The 14,217-nt window shown below is 39.6% G+C and overlaps 1 protein-coding gene and 1 long non-coding RNA gene across 2 annotated transcripts in view; both read left to right on the top strand.

Moving 5' to 3' along the window:
• The window catches only part of tbx15 (T-box transcription factor 15), a 36,398-nt gene that overhangs the window by 7,202 nt on the left and 14,979 nt on the right, over positions 1–14,217 (top strand). The window contains exons 4-5 of the mRNA XM_034886019.1: positions 3,881–3,982; positions 12,264–12,435. Coding sequence (XP_034741910.1) covers positions 3,881–3,982; positions 12,264–12,435 — 274 coding nt within the window. The remainder of the gene's footprint in view (positions 1–3,880; positions 3,983–12,263; positions 12,436–14,217) is intronic.
• On the top strand, positions 5,805–11,468 carry LOC117953023. Its single transcript, XR_004658554.1, has 3 exons — positions 5,805–5,815; positions 6,166–6,168; positions 11,374–11,468. It is a non-coding gene; the product is annotated as an uncharacterized LOC117953023 (long non-coding RNA).

Below are 14,217 nucleotides of genomic sequence, written 5' to 3'. Positions count from 1 at the left end.
TTTTTTTAAAGACTGCTTTTTGAGATTATGAATAAGATTATGACAACTCACGGTCACATAGTTTTATCAGTGTTATCCCTAATCTACATCACTAACTAGACCACGACTTGCACTAACTGCCTACATTGCGTTATCACGGATCACGGATCTTCGTTACTAACTAGGCAATAATTTGCATTTATTGTACTTTCACTTTTATTAGTCTACATCTCAGCAGAATAGTCTCAGAATAGACTTTCTATTCACGTATATTGTATTACCATATAACTTATATCCATCGACATACTTACACCTAATTTTGCGCCAGCTTTATAATGCCTACCCAATCTGTACTGTAATTATGTAGCCTATTGTATTCTGTGTTCTTGTAATGTATTGAATGTGAAACTGTACGCTTAAGCTTTTCTTGGCCAGGTCGCCGTTGCAAATAAAAATGAAAAAAAAATCACTTGCGTAAACCTAAAATCGACCCACAAAAATACGTCAATTTTAAAGAAGCAGTTCAGCGCGCGCACACACACACACACACACGCACACTCTCTCTCTCTCTCTCTCTCACTCTCTCTCTCTCTTACTCTCTCTCTCTCTCTCTCTCTCTCTCTCCCTCTCTCCTCTGAGCTCTGTTTGGAGGGTGTTAATGTGTTGCACATGCAGGCCGCTCTGTTGTGTTCAGGCCTTCGTGACGCAGCAGGTTATTCCTGATGTCGGTGAATAAGGAGAGCTGGTTCTAATTAATCTCCCTGCAACATGTTCCGTGTTTTTCTCGCGCTCTCGGCCAGCAGTGCAAACCCGGAGCAAGCGCAGAAGTTGACCTGCGGATCCTGCAGGAAGGACCTTTACCCGCAGTCTGCTCCGCTCCCACGTGTCCGGAGCGCAGCACATTTCCACTAACATTTCCCCCTCTGTTCATATCAATCGGCAATATCCTCCCTTGACAAGGTTTTCATTCTTTAGTTGAGACTTTTACGTTTTTGGTTCTTAGAGAATATACTCGTTGAAGTGAGATAATGCTTTACATTTTTAATCACAAATATTTATTTTGTTTTGATTATAGCAGTGTTGGGACTTTTCATGACAAACGATGATCTCATCCGTGTTTGAAGGACGTGGAGAAGGCCTTGTAGGCACTTTATAAAACGTATTTTTGCTTATTTCCCCTCTCAAATGATTCAGTTATCGACGTAGACCCACTTATTTATCCAAGACCGAAACAACTCGGCCAAATGGATGAGACTTAATTAAACAAATACTTTATTAGAGTAGGCCTATTTCTATTTTCGGTTTTACATGAGATTTTCTGGCTATTTGTTCGTTATGTATAAAATACCCGGGGTTGATCTATATCTTAGTCCACCTGTTATTTTGAAACCAAAGTTTTATTTAATTTTTTTCTGCGCTCTTCTCAGTTCTGTCTTCAGATTGAAATGAACCCTGATGTTGCTCTCCTCTCCTCTGCTCGTGACAGACTACACTCGGCTGTTTTTATGAATTGGGTAAAAATTGGTAACCAGCTCATAAACAGAGCAGCAATCATTTCGCGCCGAAGCAGAGAAAAGGCGGACCCGACCCTCGCCGTGTGTAATTCACGGCCTGCTCATAATAAAGTCATAAATCCAGAAGAGAAGGGAAGCGAGAGAACAGCCCTCTTTTCTAATAGGCAGGGCAGGCCCGGATTTACGACCTTTAAATGAATTCGGAAAAATGCAGCGTTTGAAGTGCAAAACGAGGTATTAAGTTGAAATGTCTCCCTCTCCACATACAGACTGTTAATAAAGGTGCCCTTTTCCTTTATTCAGACTATAATTTCCCCTGTTTTTTTTTTTTTTTTTTTTTTGCATGAGTCTTAAGCTGCAGCTAATGGGAGGAGCTGGTTGGAAAAAAATAATTTTTAGGGAAAGAAAAAAATACATCTATTTATATGTAAATAACATTTCAGTTTGTCTATTTTAAATTGATATTATGATTAAATAAATACTACAACCTACGTTCCTATAATGCAAAGGTCAGAGGTCACCGTGACAATATGGAACATCATCATCAGGGGTATCTGTCCGTAGTCCGTAGGCAGTTGGGTTGGGAACCAGAGGGTCGCTGGTTCAAGTCCTCATACAGACCAAAGTATGATGGTGGACTAATAGCTGCCAGGGTGCTCCTGAGCAAGGCACCGAAACCCCCAACTGCTCGGGGTGCCTTTCCATGGGCAGACCCTTCATTCTGACATCTCCATTAGTGCATGTAGAGGTACTGAGCATGTGTGTGTGTAATAACAACAGAGTGTAACTTGTGATTTCCTCTTGTAGGATTTATATTATTATTATATTTTTCTCTTCACTAAAATATTGAGAATCATGGAGAATCTGGAGCGGCGAGGCTGAAAAGATATTACACTCAAATAAACACATCAATATGTGTGTTTGTATATATCCATGCAAAACAATACAGTACACATTATTATTATCATTATTATTATTAATATTATTACATTTCTCTTCAGCAAAATAATGAAAATCCTGGACAATCAGGGGCTGCTTTTTCACTCAAATAAACATTATATATTTTTTCATATCCAAGCAAAATAGGAAATCAGATGGAGATGTTCTGGATGCTTTGGAAATAAATTTGATTTTATTAGGCTAAATAAATACTGAACTGTGATTGACAAACAAGCTGCAGGGGAGACTTTCTGCTCTAGAAGCTACAAAGTGATTGGATGGATTTGCAGTACGTGTTTAGGTAAAGCAGCCAATCAGGACCACTCAGCACAAAAAACATCTGCAAAACAAATCAAGGAATCGTTAAAATGCTCCTAAAAATAAGAATTCCCAAAATGTTGTACATTTTTATATTTTTTTCCCTTTACATAGATAACTGCTTTATCACCTGCCTGTCTGCATGATTTTTATTCAGAGCTGCAACAACATTACTGTTCACATAATCACAGAGCATTGATTTCCAATGACTTGATATACTGTACACAGTATATCCTATATTCCAGTGTATTTGGTAATGAAAACAGACCAATTTTGTCATTGACCAGTTAATCCAGCATGATTATGTAACAGTGCATTGAGTAGCTTGCATGCTCACATTAAATCTTTATTGCATTGACATAACATTTATGATAATTAATAAATCTTAATAATGATCAGAAGCGCTCAGAGTGACGGAACGTGTGTAGCAGCATTTATTTGTATTCGATAGTGCTTCTGCTTTTTTTTTCATCGAGTTGTAACACTTGTTTATGTGGGGGGGGGGGGGCGACGAGAGATTAGTGCCTTTTTATTTGGGGGACCTGATTTAAAAAAGCCCACAGTATGAAGGTATTTTTAATTGGTAGCAAATTTTTGCAATGTTGAATTAATTGAGATGTTTCTATGGCATACATCTTTGCTGTGTACTTGTTTTGACCTAAAATAAGTACTACATACCTTTTTCACTCTCTCAGATCAATACTATGTTTTGGCCCATAAACCTCTCAATATTTCTCAGCATTTCTTTGTTTTTATTAGAACTCTTTTTCTGGACAAGGAGACACAGCTGAATTTAGGAAGATGTCCACCTCAGGTTCCTCCTCAACCACAGCTGCAGAAAACAGACATGAAATCAGACTTTTAATATGACCTGATTTTGTCTGTTCATATTTTTTTTAATTATCCTAAATGAATCACTAAACACCGTTACTATATGTTAGAGTTTCTTCAGGCTGCTAACAGCAGCTGCTGATATCACTGGCCGGGGTTTCAGTTATTTTTTGGCACATTGGTTTGTTTCAGAGTGACTTTCTTATACATTTTCATCTATTTTCATTCTGAACACAACAGAAGGAATGAGACAGAAACATCATCACATTGATCACTTCATGTTGCTTTTACTTCTTCAGGAGGATGTTTCCAGCCATGCGAGTGAAGATAGCCGGTCTGGACCCTCATCAGCAGTATTACATCGCCATGGACATTGTGCCGGTGGACAACAAGAGATACAGGTACCTTCCTTACACAATTCCATTCAAAAGCGCTTTCGTACACCTCTTTTCAGGGGCTGGTATTGTCGGAAAATGCAAAGGTTACCAGCAATGTTTGTTAAAGAAGTCCCGCACACAGTCCATCAAGCCTTGCTTTACTAAATTCACCTGAGGGAGGTCTGTGTCACCGCAGCGTTGTGAAATAAAGGGTTTGCATGGCGTAATGGACAGTGTGCGGGACTTCTGTCACAAAAACCTTCCTTTCACACAAAAACATAAATGGAAGTGAATGCCTGTGCTGACATACCAGACATCAGCTAGTTGTTGTCGTCCAGAACAGAGAGACATTATTATCTTTGCACATTGTATTTATGTTCCTCACCATTTTACGGCCCTTTCAATCGCAGAAATCTATCTCAGAGTTTCTCTACCAAACACCTGCTAAACCAAAATGAGTTGATTCTTTTGGGTGCCATTGGAGACTTTAATGTTCCATGATGGTCTTAATGCTGTTTCAGATGCTTCTTAGCCGGGACAAGAATTAAATTGCTGAAAAAACGCTGAGTAATGGCATTTCTTCGTAGTAGACATAAAAGAAATGTACATACGCTGCTTTGAAAAGCATTTGGCTACTTGAGTCCCCGGAAAGTTTAACAAATGCACAGCTGTACATAATATGCACACGCACCGTTGTATCTGCAAATGCATGAACGATTCCCCACTTCTGCCGCTGCTACAGCTGGAGCAAAAAACAGTTTTATTTTTTCCTGGAGGATTCTCAAATGTCAATCCGAGCATAAACATTATGACCTTGTTGGATTTTTCTCATTGTTCATGCCATTTCTCATGTTAGAGAGTCATACGTAACAGAATTTGGACTGAACAAAACAGCATAATATTTCAGATTTTTAATAACTGCTACGAGAGTTGTATCTATCGTCTTCTTGTTCTTCTTTTTCTTCTTCTTCTTCTTCTTCTTCTTGGCAACACAGGGAAAGTAGTTACTCCCCATCATTTGCATCAGTGAAGTGAATCAAGAGTGATTGAAGTGTGCATGTGCTGGAGTAGGGCTTGTGTATGATGGATCTCTCTGGATATGTAATAAGACTGATATCCTGGCGCACCATAGAAGTCCCAGAAGTCAGAGCCAGAGAGAGGAGATTGAAATGTATTCATCATCCCACTGGCAGAGCAGCAGAGCCAGAGGCTGCAAATAGGATAACTCTCAACATTCAGTCTAATGACGGAAATGGGAAAAAAAGATGTTGAGATGGAAAAAGGATTTGCGATGGTGCACGTATACCTGCTGCTGTTATGGTTGACTATGGCCGTATATGGTTACCTTTATGGTTCAATATGGTTTTTAAAGTTATTTATTATTGACTATTGACAGAAATGAAGAAGTGAGATGATGAAGATGATTATGAGAGAAATGGGTTAAAGGTTTACCTGCGAGTCCAGCAGTTGCATTTCGGTTTTATAAATGCTGATGCAGATACAGGCTGTTCCTGTGGGACGAAGTGATAATGTGGCAAATAACCCAGGGCTGCCTCATTGCATTTAAAACAGAGTTTGAGCAGTAAAGAGCTTCTAAAAGCTGATGCTGCTATTTTTGTATTAAAGCTGCCAGGAGTTTTTTGTGCTGATATTTGAAATATATGGTTGCGAAACAGCATTTAGACTACCATGGAACAGTGAATCAGACAGATTAAACTCATTTAGAAAAGCTGGGAAGTATTAACCTGAAAGGACAAGGCTGACGTCCGTTACATTCAAGCCATTGCCAAATTAATTGCTACAAAGCTAATTAAGACTGTCAGCTCTGCACAACTCTCTCTCTCTCTATTTCTCAGTGTTCTCAGTGCTCTGAGCAAAGTGGCAGTTGGTCAAGGCCCCCCCCCCCCCAAAAAAAAGGAAGGCTCATTGTGGGACTGGCTCTAGTGGCTGTACTTCTGCACCATGGCTGAATTTCAGAAAAGAGACTTCAGATATGGTATTAAGGGACCACTAAGGTCTATAAAAGCATTGAAAAAGCACCATGTCATGAGACCTTTAAACAAAGTTGTTTATCAGGTTCAGGTGAATCGTGTGTGTTCTCAGTAGTGTATCAAATGTACCAGCAGTGTTTTAAAGGCCTTTCTTTGCAGCTGGTGAGCATATTTTAAAACAGAAAGTCCAATGACATAAAACATGTTTACAGGGAGTTAGTTTTGTTTTCATGCATGCTATGTGACTGTGAATATTTGATTAATGGCTGAGCATGCCACAGATACACCCTCTGTCTTTGCAAAACAAAACCCTGTCATCTCAGATGGAAACAGAGAAAGGGCTCTTCTCCCTCATGTCAAGTCAGATTTATTTCTGAAGAAAGAAAACTAGTTTGTCTGCATAAAAACAAACAATGAACATAAATAAAGGGACTTCTGCCATGTGTGTATTTGGGTTTGAGCCTACATTTTATGTATCGTTGTTTATTAATGAAAAGTTTTCCACCAGAGCGTAGCAGACGTTCTGCCCTACCGCCTCTCCCGCTCTCCCACCAGCAAACCAAGACATCATGCAGGACTTTTAGAGGCAAGAGGATCTTGTAAAATTAAATAGGATTTTCTTCCTGGCTGGGGAATTTACCACAGTCCTTTGCAAACTGAGCTGGGATCTGTCACTGGTGTGTCTCACAGGCCTGGGGAGTTTGAGGGTCTGGAAATATGGTCTTTATTGGAATCTAGTTGCTTGACTTGGGCTCCCTGCCTCTCTTTAGGAACGTCTCATCTGTACCAAGCTCATTAAATCTCCATATATTACAACGCTTTAATGTGGACAGTCTTTGGGTCACTCCAAGCTCTCAAGCTGCTGAATCTGGCTCCTCAAACATTCTTTCTTTCAACTGTGTGTCAGAGCACGTCTCAGTGCTGTTTAACACACACACGCAAGCATGCATGCATACGCCCACACACGCACACACACACACACACACACACACACACACACACACACACACACTAACCTTTACCTTAACCCTAGCCCAAATCTAATGTTAAACGCCATTTTTTTTATCCCTAAATCATCTTTTCTGTAACCCTAACCCTAAACCTTAAACCTAATCCTACCCATAATCTAATCAGTGAAAAAGACCTTGTATAGATATGAGAACTGGAAAAATGTTGTCACTTATGAGTATTTTGGTCCTCATACAAAAAAGAAGAACTAACATGCACCTGGGTAAGCACACATAATTAAAAACACAACATAAATTTAAAAAACACACAAAAACACGGGGTTTGAGCCCCAAACGCTAAGTAGATTTTGCATGCAACCCAAATTGGTAAATTTGCCCTGGCATAAACCTCATCCTAATTCCAACCTTCGTCCAGGAAACTTAGATAAATAGGACTTTTTTTTCTTTTTGTCTTTGTTAATGTGGAACTAGAAGATTAAATATACACAAAGGTACGCAAGGACAATAACAATATATTTTTTAAGGGATAAAGAGCTTGGAAACACACACACCCATGGCCAATAATACTATACTATACTTGTGAAGACAATTGCCACCTTAAATCAATTTCATCCTAACTTTATTTTAACCTTAATTTTCCAACCACTAATCACAGTCTGAATTTGGTTTCATGTAGAAGCAAGAACTGGCAAAATTGATCTTTGTGAAAACATTTGGTAAGTAAAAGAATCCAGGAACAGACACACACATGCACACACACACAAACACACCATCACACATACACATACAGACACGCTCACATGCTTACATAAAGATGTTAGTCTTCATTTAAAAACTCAGAACCTACACACCAGTCAACCCTGAATGGTAATTCAATAGCAATATTTACTCTTTCAGCACACTATCCCAATATACAGCCTGGGTTTGACGTGTGTGTGTTTGTGTGTATGTTTTTTTTTTAAGTGCATGCCTGTCCATGTGACAGTATACCTGTGATGAGCTAAGAATGCACACACACACTCACACACTCACACACATATTGACAACCAGTTTTTACTCTTGATTGGTGTGTTTCGGTGTGTTTATCCCGGTCGGTGTAACAGTGTGTATGTGAGCGAAAGAAGGAGGGACTCAGAGTGTGTGCATTGCAGTTTGCTTTTGTCAGCTGTGGGGTTTGGTGTTGGCTGAGAAGGGAAAGGACCCCCTCCTTCCCCCATCTGTCCAGTAAGGGTGTCACATAAAGTCCAGTCTTTATTGATCGTGCCGATACCAGATGGCAGATTTATGAAAGATGAAAGCAGGGGGACTAATCAGATTTCCAGTCCTGTTTGGGGCTAAAGTTTCCTCCTTCTTTAACACTTTCCCTGCTACGCTGAGCGAAACCCTAAACAGTACTCCAAACAGGAAATTACAGAAATGCCTGGCACCCTTGCCTTGTGTGTGTGTGTGCGTGTGTTTGTGTGTGTGTGTGTATGTGTGTGTGTGTGTGTGTGTGTGTGTGTGTGTGTGTGTGTGTGTGTGTGTGTGTGTGTGTGTGTGTGTGTGTGTGTGTGTGGAGGTCAAAAGTCAGATGTAGAGGTGTGTGCTTGGTATTAGATATAGTAAAACAAGTAGGTTGTTTAAGTGTTCTTTTTTGTTTTTGTAGTTTATTGCCTTGTACGTCACCATTTAACAGAAAGAAAAGACATTTTGATGTTAATAAATGCCTAATTTACATTTTAATGTTTTAAGGTAAATATCTTGTTAGTAACAGGACTTTATGGGCGGAGTTTTTACTTATCCTAAACATAGATTTTAAACCCCCTTGAGAGTACGCTTTGATATTGAGATATATTAGCTGAGCTAACCTGTTCCTATAACTTAACACTCGCTGCATGGACACTCTCTCCTCACACACAGGAAGTGTGTGTTTCGTATTTCCAGGTCGCTTTGAAATAATCTCAGTATGACTAACAGCAGCTTCTATGTCTTACTGGACAAACAGAAGAACAAACAGAGCTACGTAAAGTTATGTCTCAGTAACAGCCACACCATAACTTGTGGGAAATGCAGAAAAAACATGTCAATATGGGGCTTAGTTGAGACAGCAGATACAGTATGTATACCAAAAAGGGCTGTTGAGTTGTTTAGTTTTATTCTTTATTTGCACAAATAACAAAACAATAAGACATCTGAAGACTTCTTGCTCAATCATGGAAATCTGGTGAAAACTGGTTTCCTGTGTTGACTACTTATAACAAACAGGACAGGCAACGGGAAAACTACTGTGGTTGTGTGGTTGTAGAGAGCATTTACATTAGGTTGTTAACAAAGATCCTTTGCAGATGCAGCCTACAGTTTGTGTCTGGTGTACAAAGTCCAAACCGCTTAAAAAAAAAAACAGATTAAAATTGATTGGGTTTTAACTAGTCCAACATTCAAAACCTCTTTAGGAGTATATTACTTCTCCAAGAGAGTTATTTTATTGTTTCTGTGGCTACAAAGCACACAGAGAGTACACTAATATGAATAAAGTTGTCAATGGTGAAATTAGGTGAAGGTGGATGGATGAAAGCATCAAATCCCACAATGCAATGTGTTGCCTTTTTATAGATGCAAAAATTATAATAATAAACAGTTGAGTGTCTACTAATGGAGCATGTGTATCTCATTTTTCTGGAGGATCATGTGTTTTTGTGTTCTGTCCAACTAAATCTAAGGTTTGGCCATTCAAATCACCTTTGGGTGGCTGATGCAGATCTTCAGGACCAAGCTCCGTGTAACAGACAGAGGCGTTTTCTTGGTCGCCCCTCCCCTCTCAGTGGAACCCACTCCCTAACCACATCAAAAATACCCCCATACTGCCAGCATTCCAAAAATGGCCCTCTTACGCTTATTGTCTTTATTTAAATATTTACTGATCATTTGGAGTTTTATCCTGTGTAAAGCGTATTTTAGGACTTTGAAAAGCGCTCCAATGGATTGTTATTATTATTGTTATTATTATTATCATTATTATTGACCAGACAAATGAGTAGAAAGTATGAACATGAGACATGATTATTTGATGGATTTTGGGAGTCGGGCGGACTTGAACACCTCTAATGGACAATTTCTTATCAGGTCTAATCAGTGTAATCAGGTATATTTGATAATAAATGTAAGGTAGGAACATATGAAGCTAATCAGTCACATACAGTATAACTAAATATACCTCCAATTTGGCGGTAAGAGGGTGCTTATGACAACATCCCTGGAAACGCCCCAGAGGCTTTTAAAATAGCCTGTGTATGTGTGAGCTGTGTGTTTTGTGGGGCAAAGGCTGAGATGTTTTGTTTTTGTTTGAATGCACTTTTTGTGTGTGTGTGTGTGTGTGTGTGTGTGTGTGTGTGTGTTTGTTTGAGGCCATGACAAAAGGACCGAATAGGAGTTTTGTCCATGTTTCAGCAGTGAGTGATGACATTGGCAGACACGCTGCAGATAAAACACTTTCAACGCAGCGCGGGGCCAGAACTAAAGGCAAACAGCTGTGCTTCACACTCGCTCTCCTCCACTTAATCTCAACCTCACTCTCCTGTTATGTGTATCTCTCTCTCCCACCTCACCCTACCTTTCTTTTAAGAATATTTCCATTGACTTTATCTCACTTATTTTCTTTTTATTTACTTTCTTTATACCTCTTGATCACTCTGTCTGACTTCCTTTGTCTTGCTGCACATCTTCTCTTCATGCATTTCTTTCTTTTCTTCTTTATTTTATCCTTTCTTACATTTTATTCCCTCCTTCCATCCTTTCTTTCCCTTTTCATGTTGTCTTTTCCTATGTTCTAGTTTTTAAACAGTGCTTTCAGTGTTGACTGGTGGTTTGTGGACTTGAGAGTAAAGGTCTATTGCTCTCTTTCTCTTTCTCTTTCTCTTTCTCTTTCTCTTTCTCTTTCTCTTTCTCTTTCTCTTTCTCTTTCTCTTTCTCTCTCTCTCTCTCTCTCTCTCTCTCTCTCTCTTTCTCTCTTTCTCTTTCTCTCGCTCATTCTCTCCCTTCCTTTCTTCTCTCTCCCTGCTGTTTAATGAGCGGGACGCCCCAAACTCACACACAATATCATCAAATATTATGGCTTTTCTTAATTGAAACTATGCAGCTGTGTGTGTGTGACTGCATAGAAGTATTTTATGTTGCTCTTAGAAATTTCAAGCACAGTGAAGATACACCAGATGAGATCTTAAAGCTGGCTGTTGTGGCAACGCGGCTGAGTGTTTTGAGTTAGTTTTCTCAGCGGAACAGCCTTTATAGTAACCTTCTATGGAATAAGAACAGGGCTGGCATAAGAAATCAGAGTGATACAGCATGTCGTTGTTTTTCACCAACACAATCGGAATGCAAAAAGACAGTTTGGTCGATCTTTCTGCAAAAGAATGAACGTCTAGGATGAAATTAAGCAAAAGCACCATTGTACAGTAAACATTGTTCACCCTAACATTAGAGGCGCTGTACTCGAAATACTGAAACAAACAGCAGGCTGGGATTGCCTCCACACGGCTCTCACAGACCGTTCCGCAATTTGTGAAATACCTGTGTTATTTCAACTCATTCTCACTCCCATCTTGTAAAATACGGACGCTTGATCAAGTACCTTTGTTGTTGTTATTGATGCTATAAGTCTCCTTTAGCATCTTATCTAAACACGCTTGGTCGCTTTTGACGCTGTTATGTTAAGGAAAAGGTCGTGGGTGGGCTTACGTTTCCGTGACATGCGGGAACGGGATGGTTGGGTTTAGGAAAAGGTTGTGGGTGGGCTTACACTTCTGTGACACGCGGGAAGAGCAGAACTGTTTGGGAAAGGTGCCACAAAGGAGACAAACCCCGGTCTCCTGGGTAAAAGTCCTGTGTTTGACCCATTCACCACCCCAACCAACCTCATTACACGGAATTTCTGTCCTTACAAGTTTTATTTTACACATTTGTTTTGTACTAGCATGAAATAATCCCATTCTTCCAAATCATTCATTTATGTTGTACCTATCCTATATTATATAGTAAAACTGCAAACAACATGTTTACTATGCAAAACAAAAACGAAAGGAAATCTGTGAGGCTTTTCATTTGTTATGTGTGACCAGATTTTTGATCTTCACTTTCTGTATCTGAAAAGAAGAGATGCCAAAACATAAAGCACAATTAATGAATTCATTCATGTTTATATTTTAATCTATTCAAAGGTTTAAATGTTTTTTCGTGCAGGTCACAGATACTGAACATCTACTTTTCTTCTGCTGAGAATCAAATAAATTGAGTTATTTCTCTTCAGTTGCTGGATTCTTGTTGCAGCCGGTGTGTTGGTGCTGAAGCCTGTTTCCCCGTCTTGTCTTCCAGGTATGTGTACCACAGCTCCAAGTGGATGGTGGCAGGAAATGCTGACTCCCCAGTGCCTCCACGGGCCTACATCCACCCAGACTCTCTGGCCTCAGGAGACACCTGGATGAGGCAGGTGGTTAGTTTCGACAAGCTCAAACTCACCAACAACGAGCTGGACGACCAGGGACACGTAAGGGACCTCTTCTCTTTATCTGCCCCACATCGCTGCTGAATGCTTTTACGCTTTAAACGCTGTAAACATTTTGTTTGGGCATCTTTGTGTCTATAGTCTATGTCCACGACGTTCCACTTCCAGGATTGTTAAGGTGCCGTTGGAAGTTCCGCCGAATGACTTTTATTTCTGCTGGATTTCTGTCACCTTTCGCTTCCTTTGCGTTGGCATTTTAAGCTCCTGTTGATTTCTGAGGACTATGATTAACTGCTCCTCAAATCTCTACAGGGTAAATCCAGACAGTTAGCTAGACTATCTGTCCAATCTGAGTTTTCTGTTGCACGACTAAAACAACTTTTAAACGTTCACATGTTCCACCCATACAAATGCCTTCCCGAGGCTATTTTGAAGCAGCCCAGGGGCTCCATTCTGTGCTTTGCACCACCCAAGACGATTGTGTTTGGTTTAAAGAAATGACAATAAACCGTAGCACGTAATTCTCTCGTCTCAGAATGCTGTATCGACTCGGCAGACCCTCCTCCGCAGCGCTGTGGAGGAAGGTCTGTCAACACGAGACTAGTCTTTACGTCTAAAGACCGCATTTAGACATTTAAAGCATTCTATAAAGACCTCCATGTTAATATGAAATAGGAGTCTTATAATGACAGTAGAACAAAAGTGATGGATTAATGTTTTTTCACATTGTAAAGTATTTAGTCACACTTTTGTATTGCATCGTAAACAATTGTGTGAGGCATAGTTCAACATTGTGGATCCACATATTAACACATAAACAGCAACAAATGAACAATTCAAAGTCTTCATCATATTTTATACTTACCTTCCTCTGCTTGTGTTGCTTGTTCATGCACTCTTAATTCTGATATTGCCCACATGATCCAAAGAAAAAATACAGTGAGACAAAAGAATATTTTCAAAGAAGTTAATGTAGTTATATATTTCATGTTTAATGCTGATTGTGGGGTTTTATGCAGCTCACAAATCTGCGACATATTAGCTCTATTTTTGTCCTCCACGGTGCTTACAGAAAAAATGCACTGTTGCTGCAAGGCAGTTTTTTGGATTGAAATGTTTTTGATGCGTTTGCTTGAAAGGAAAGTTGACACGGTACTTCACGGACTTCATGCTTTCATGAGTCACGGAGCCAGTAGACTGATTTTCTGCAATACATGACACTCTGCTCTGCTACATTCTGCCCTCCCACACTTTCTTTTTGAAGACGGTCCACCCTGACTGAATATTATTAGGTTTGAGGATTAGCGTGGAGAGACATTAGAAGTCTGGGATTTGAACCTGTGCCCGTGTTTTATTATATAATATTAATTTCCTCCATGGCTCTGTATAGCATTTTATAATGAAACAGTTTCGTATACGGTACTTAAGGATTGAATTTGATTTGTAGTACGCTCCAGCAGCCACACTACTGAGCTAAAGTTAAAGTCTGACCACAATCTGCCTGATTTACTGCCTTGCCTGAAGCCATTCAGTAACAGAGGTGGTGAGCTAAAGTAAGTCTCTTATTGGTTCTTGGCTGCTCTAAATGTGTAATGTGGATTTCATAGGTGAAATATTTAACTGTAATGCAACAAGTTAGACCACAATTTGTTGGATTTACTGCCGTCCTCATGTATAATCAGCAAGTGGGAAGAAAGCTAAAGTGAGTCCCTTATTTGAGCTTTTCTCTATAGTTAGAAACAGGAAAGAGGAAATATTAGGTGGAAGAAAACTGTATTAGCTTTTGATTATTAACTTTGATTGGCTCCTTATGTTCAAACTTAC

This window comes from Etheostoma cragini, chromosome 11, assembly GCF_013103735.1.
Source record: "Etheostoma cragini isolate CJK2018 chromosome 11, CSU_Ecrag_1.0, whole genome shotgun sequence".
Classification (NCBI taxonomy): Eukaryota; Metazoa; Chordata; class Actinopteri; order Perciformes; family Percidae; genus Etheostoma; species Etheostoma cragini.
The sequence above is the reverse complement of the archived record's forward strand: the minus strand, read 5'-3'. Positions and strand labels throughout refer to the sequence as shown.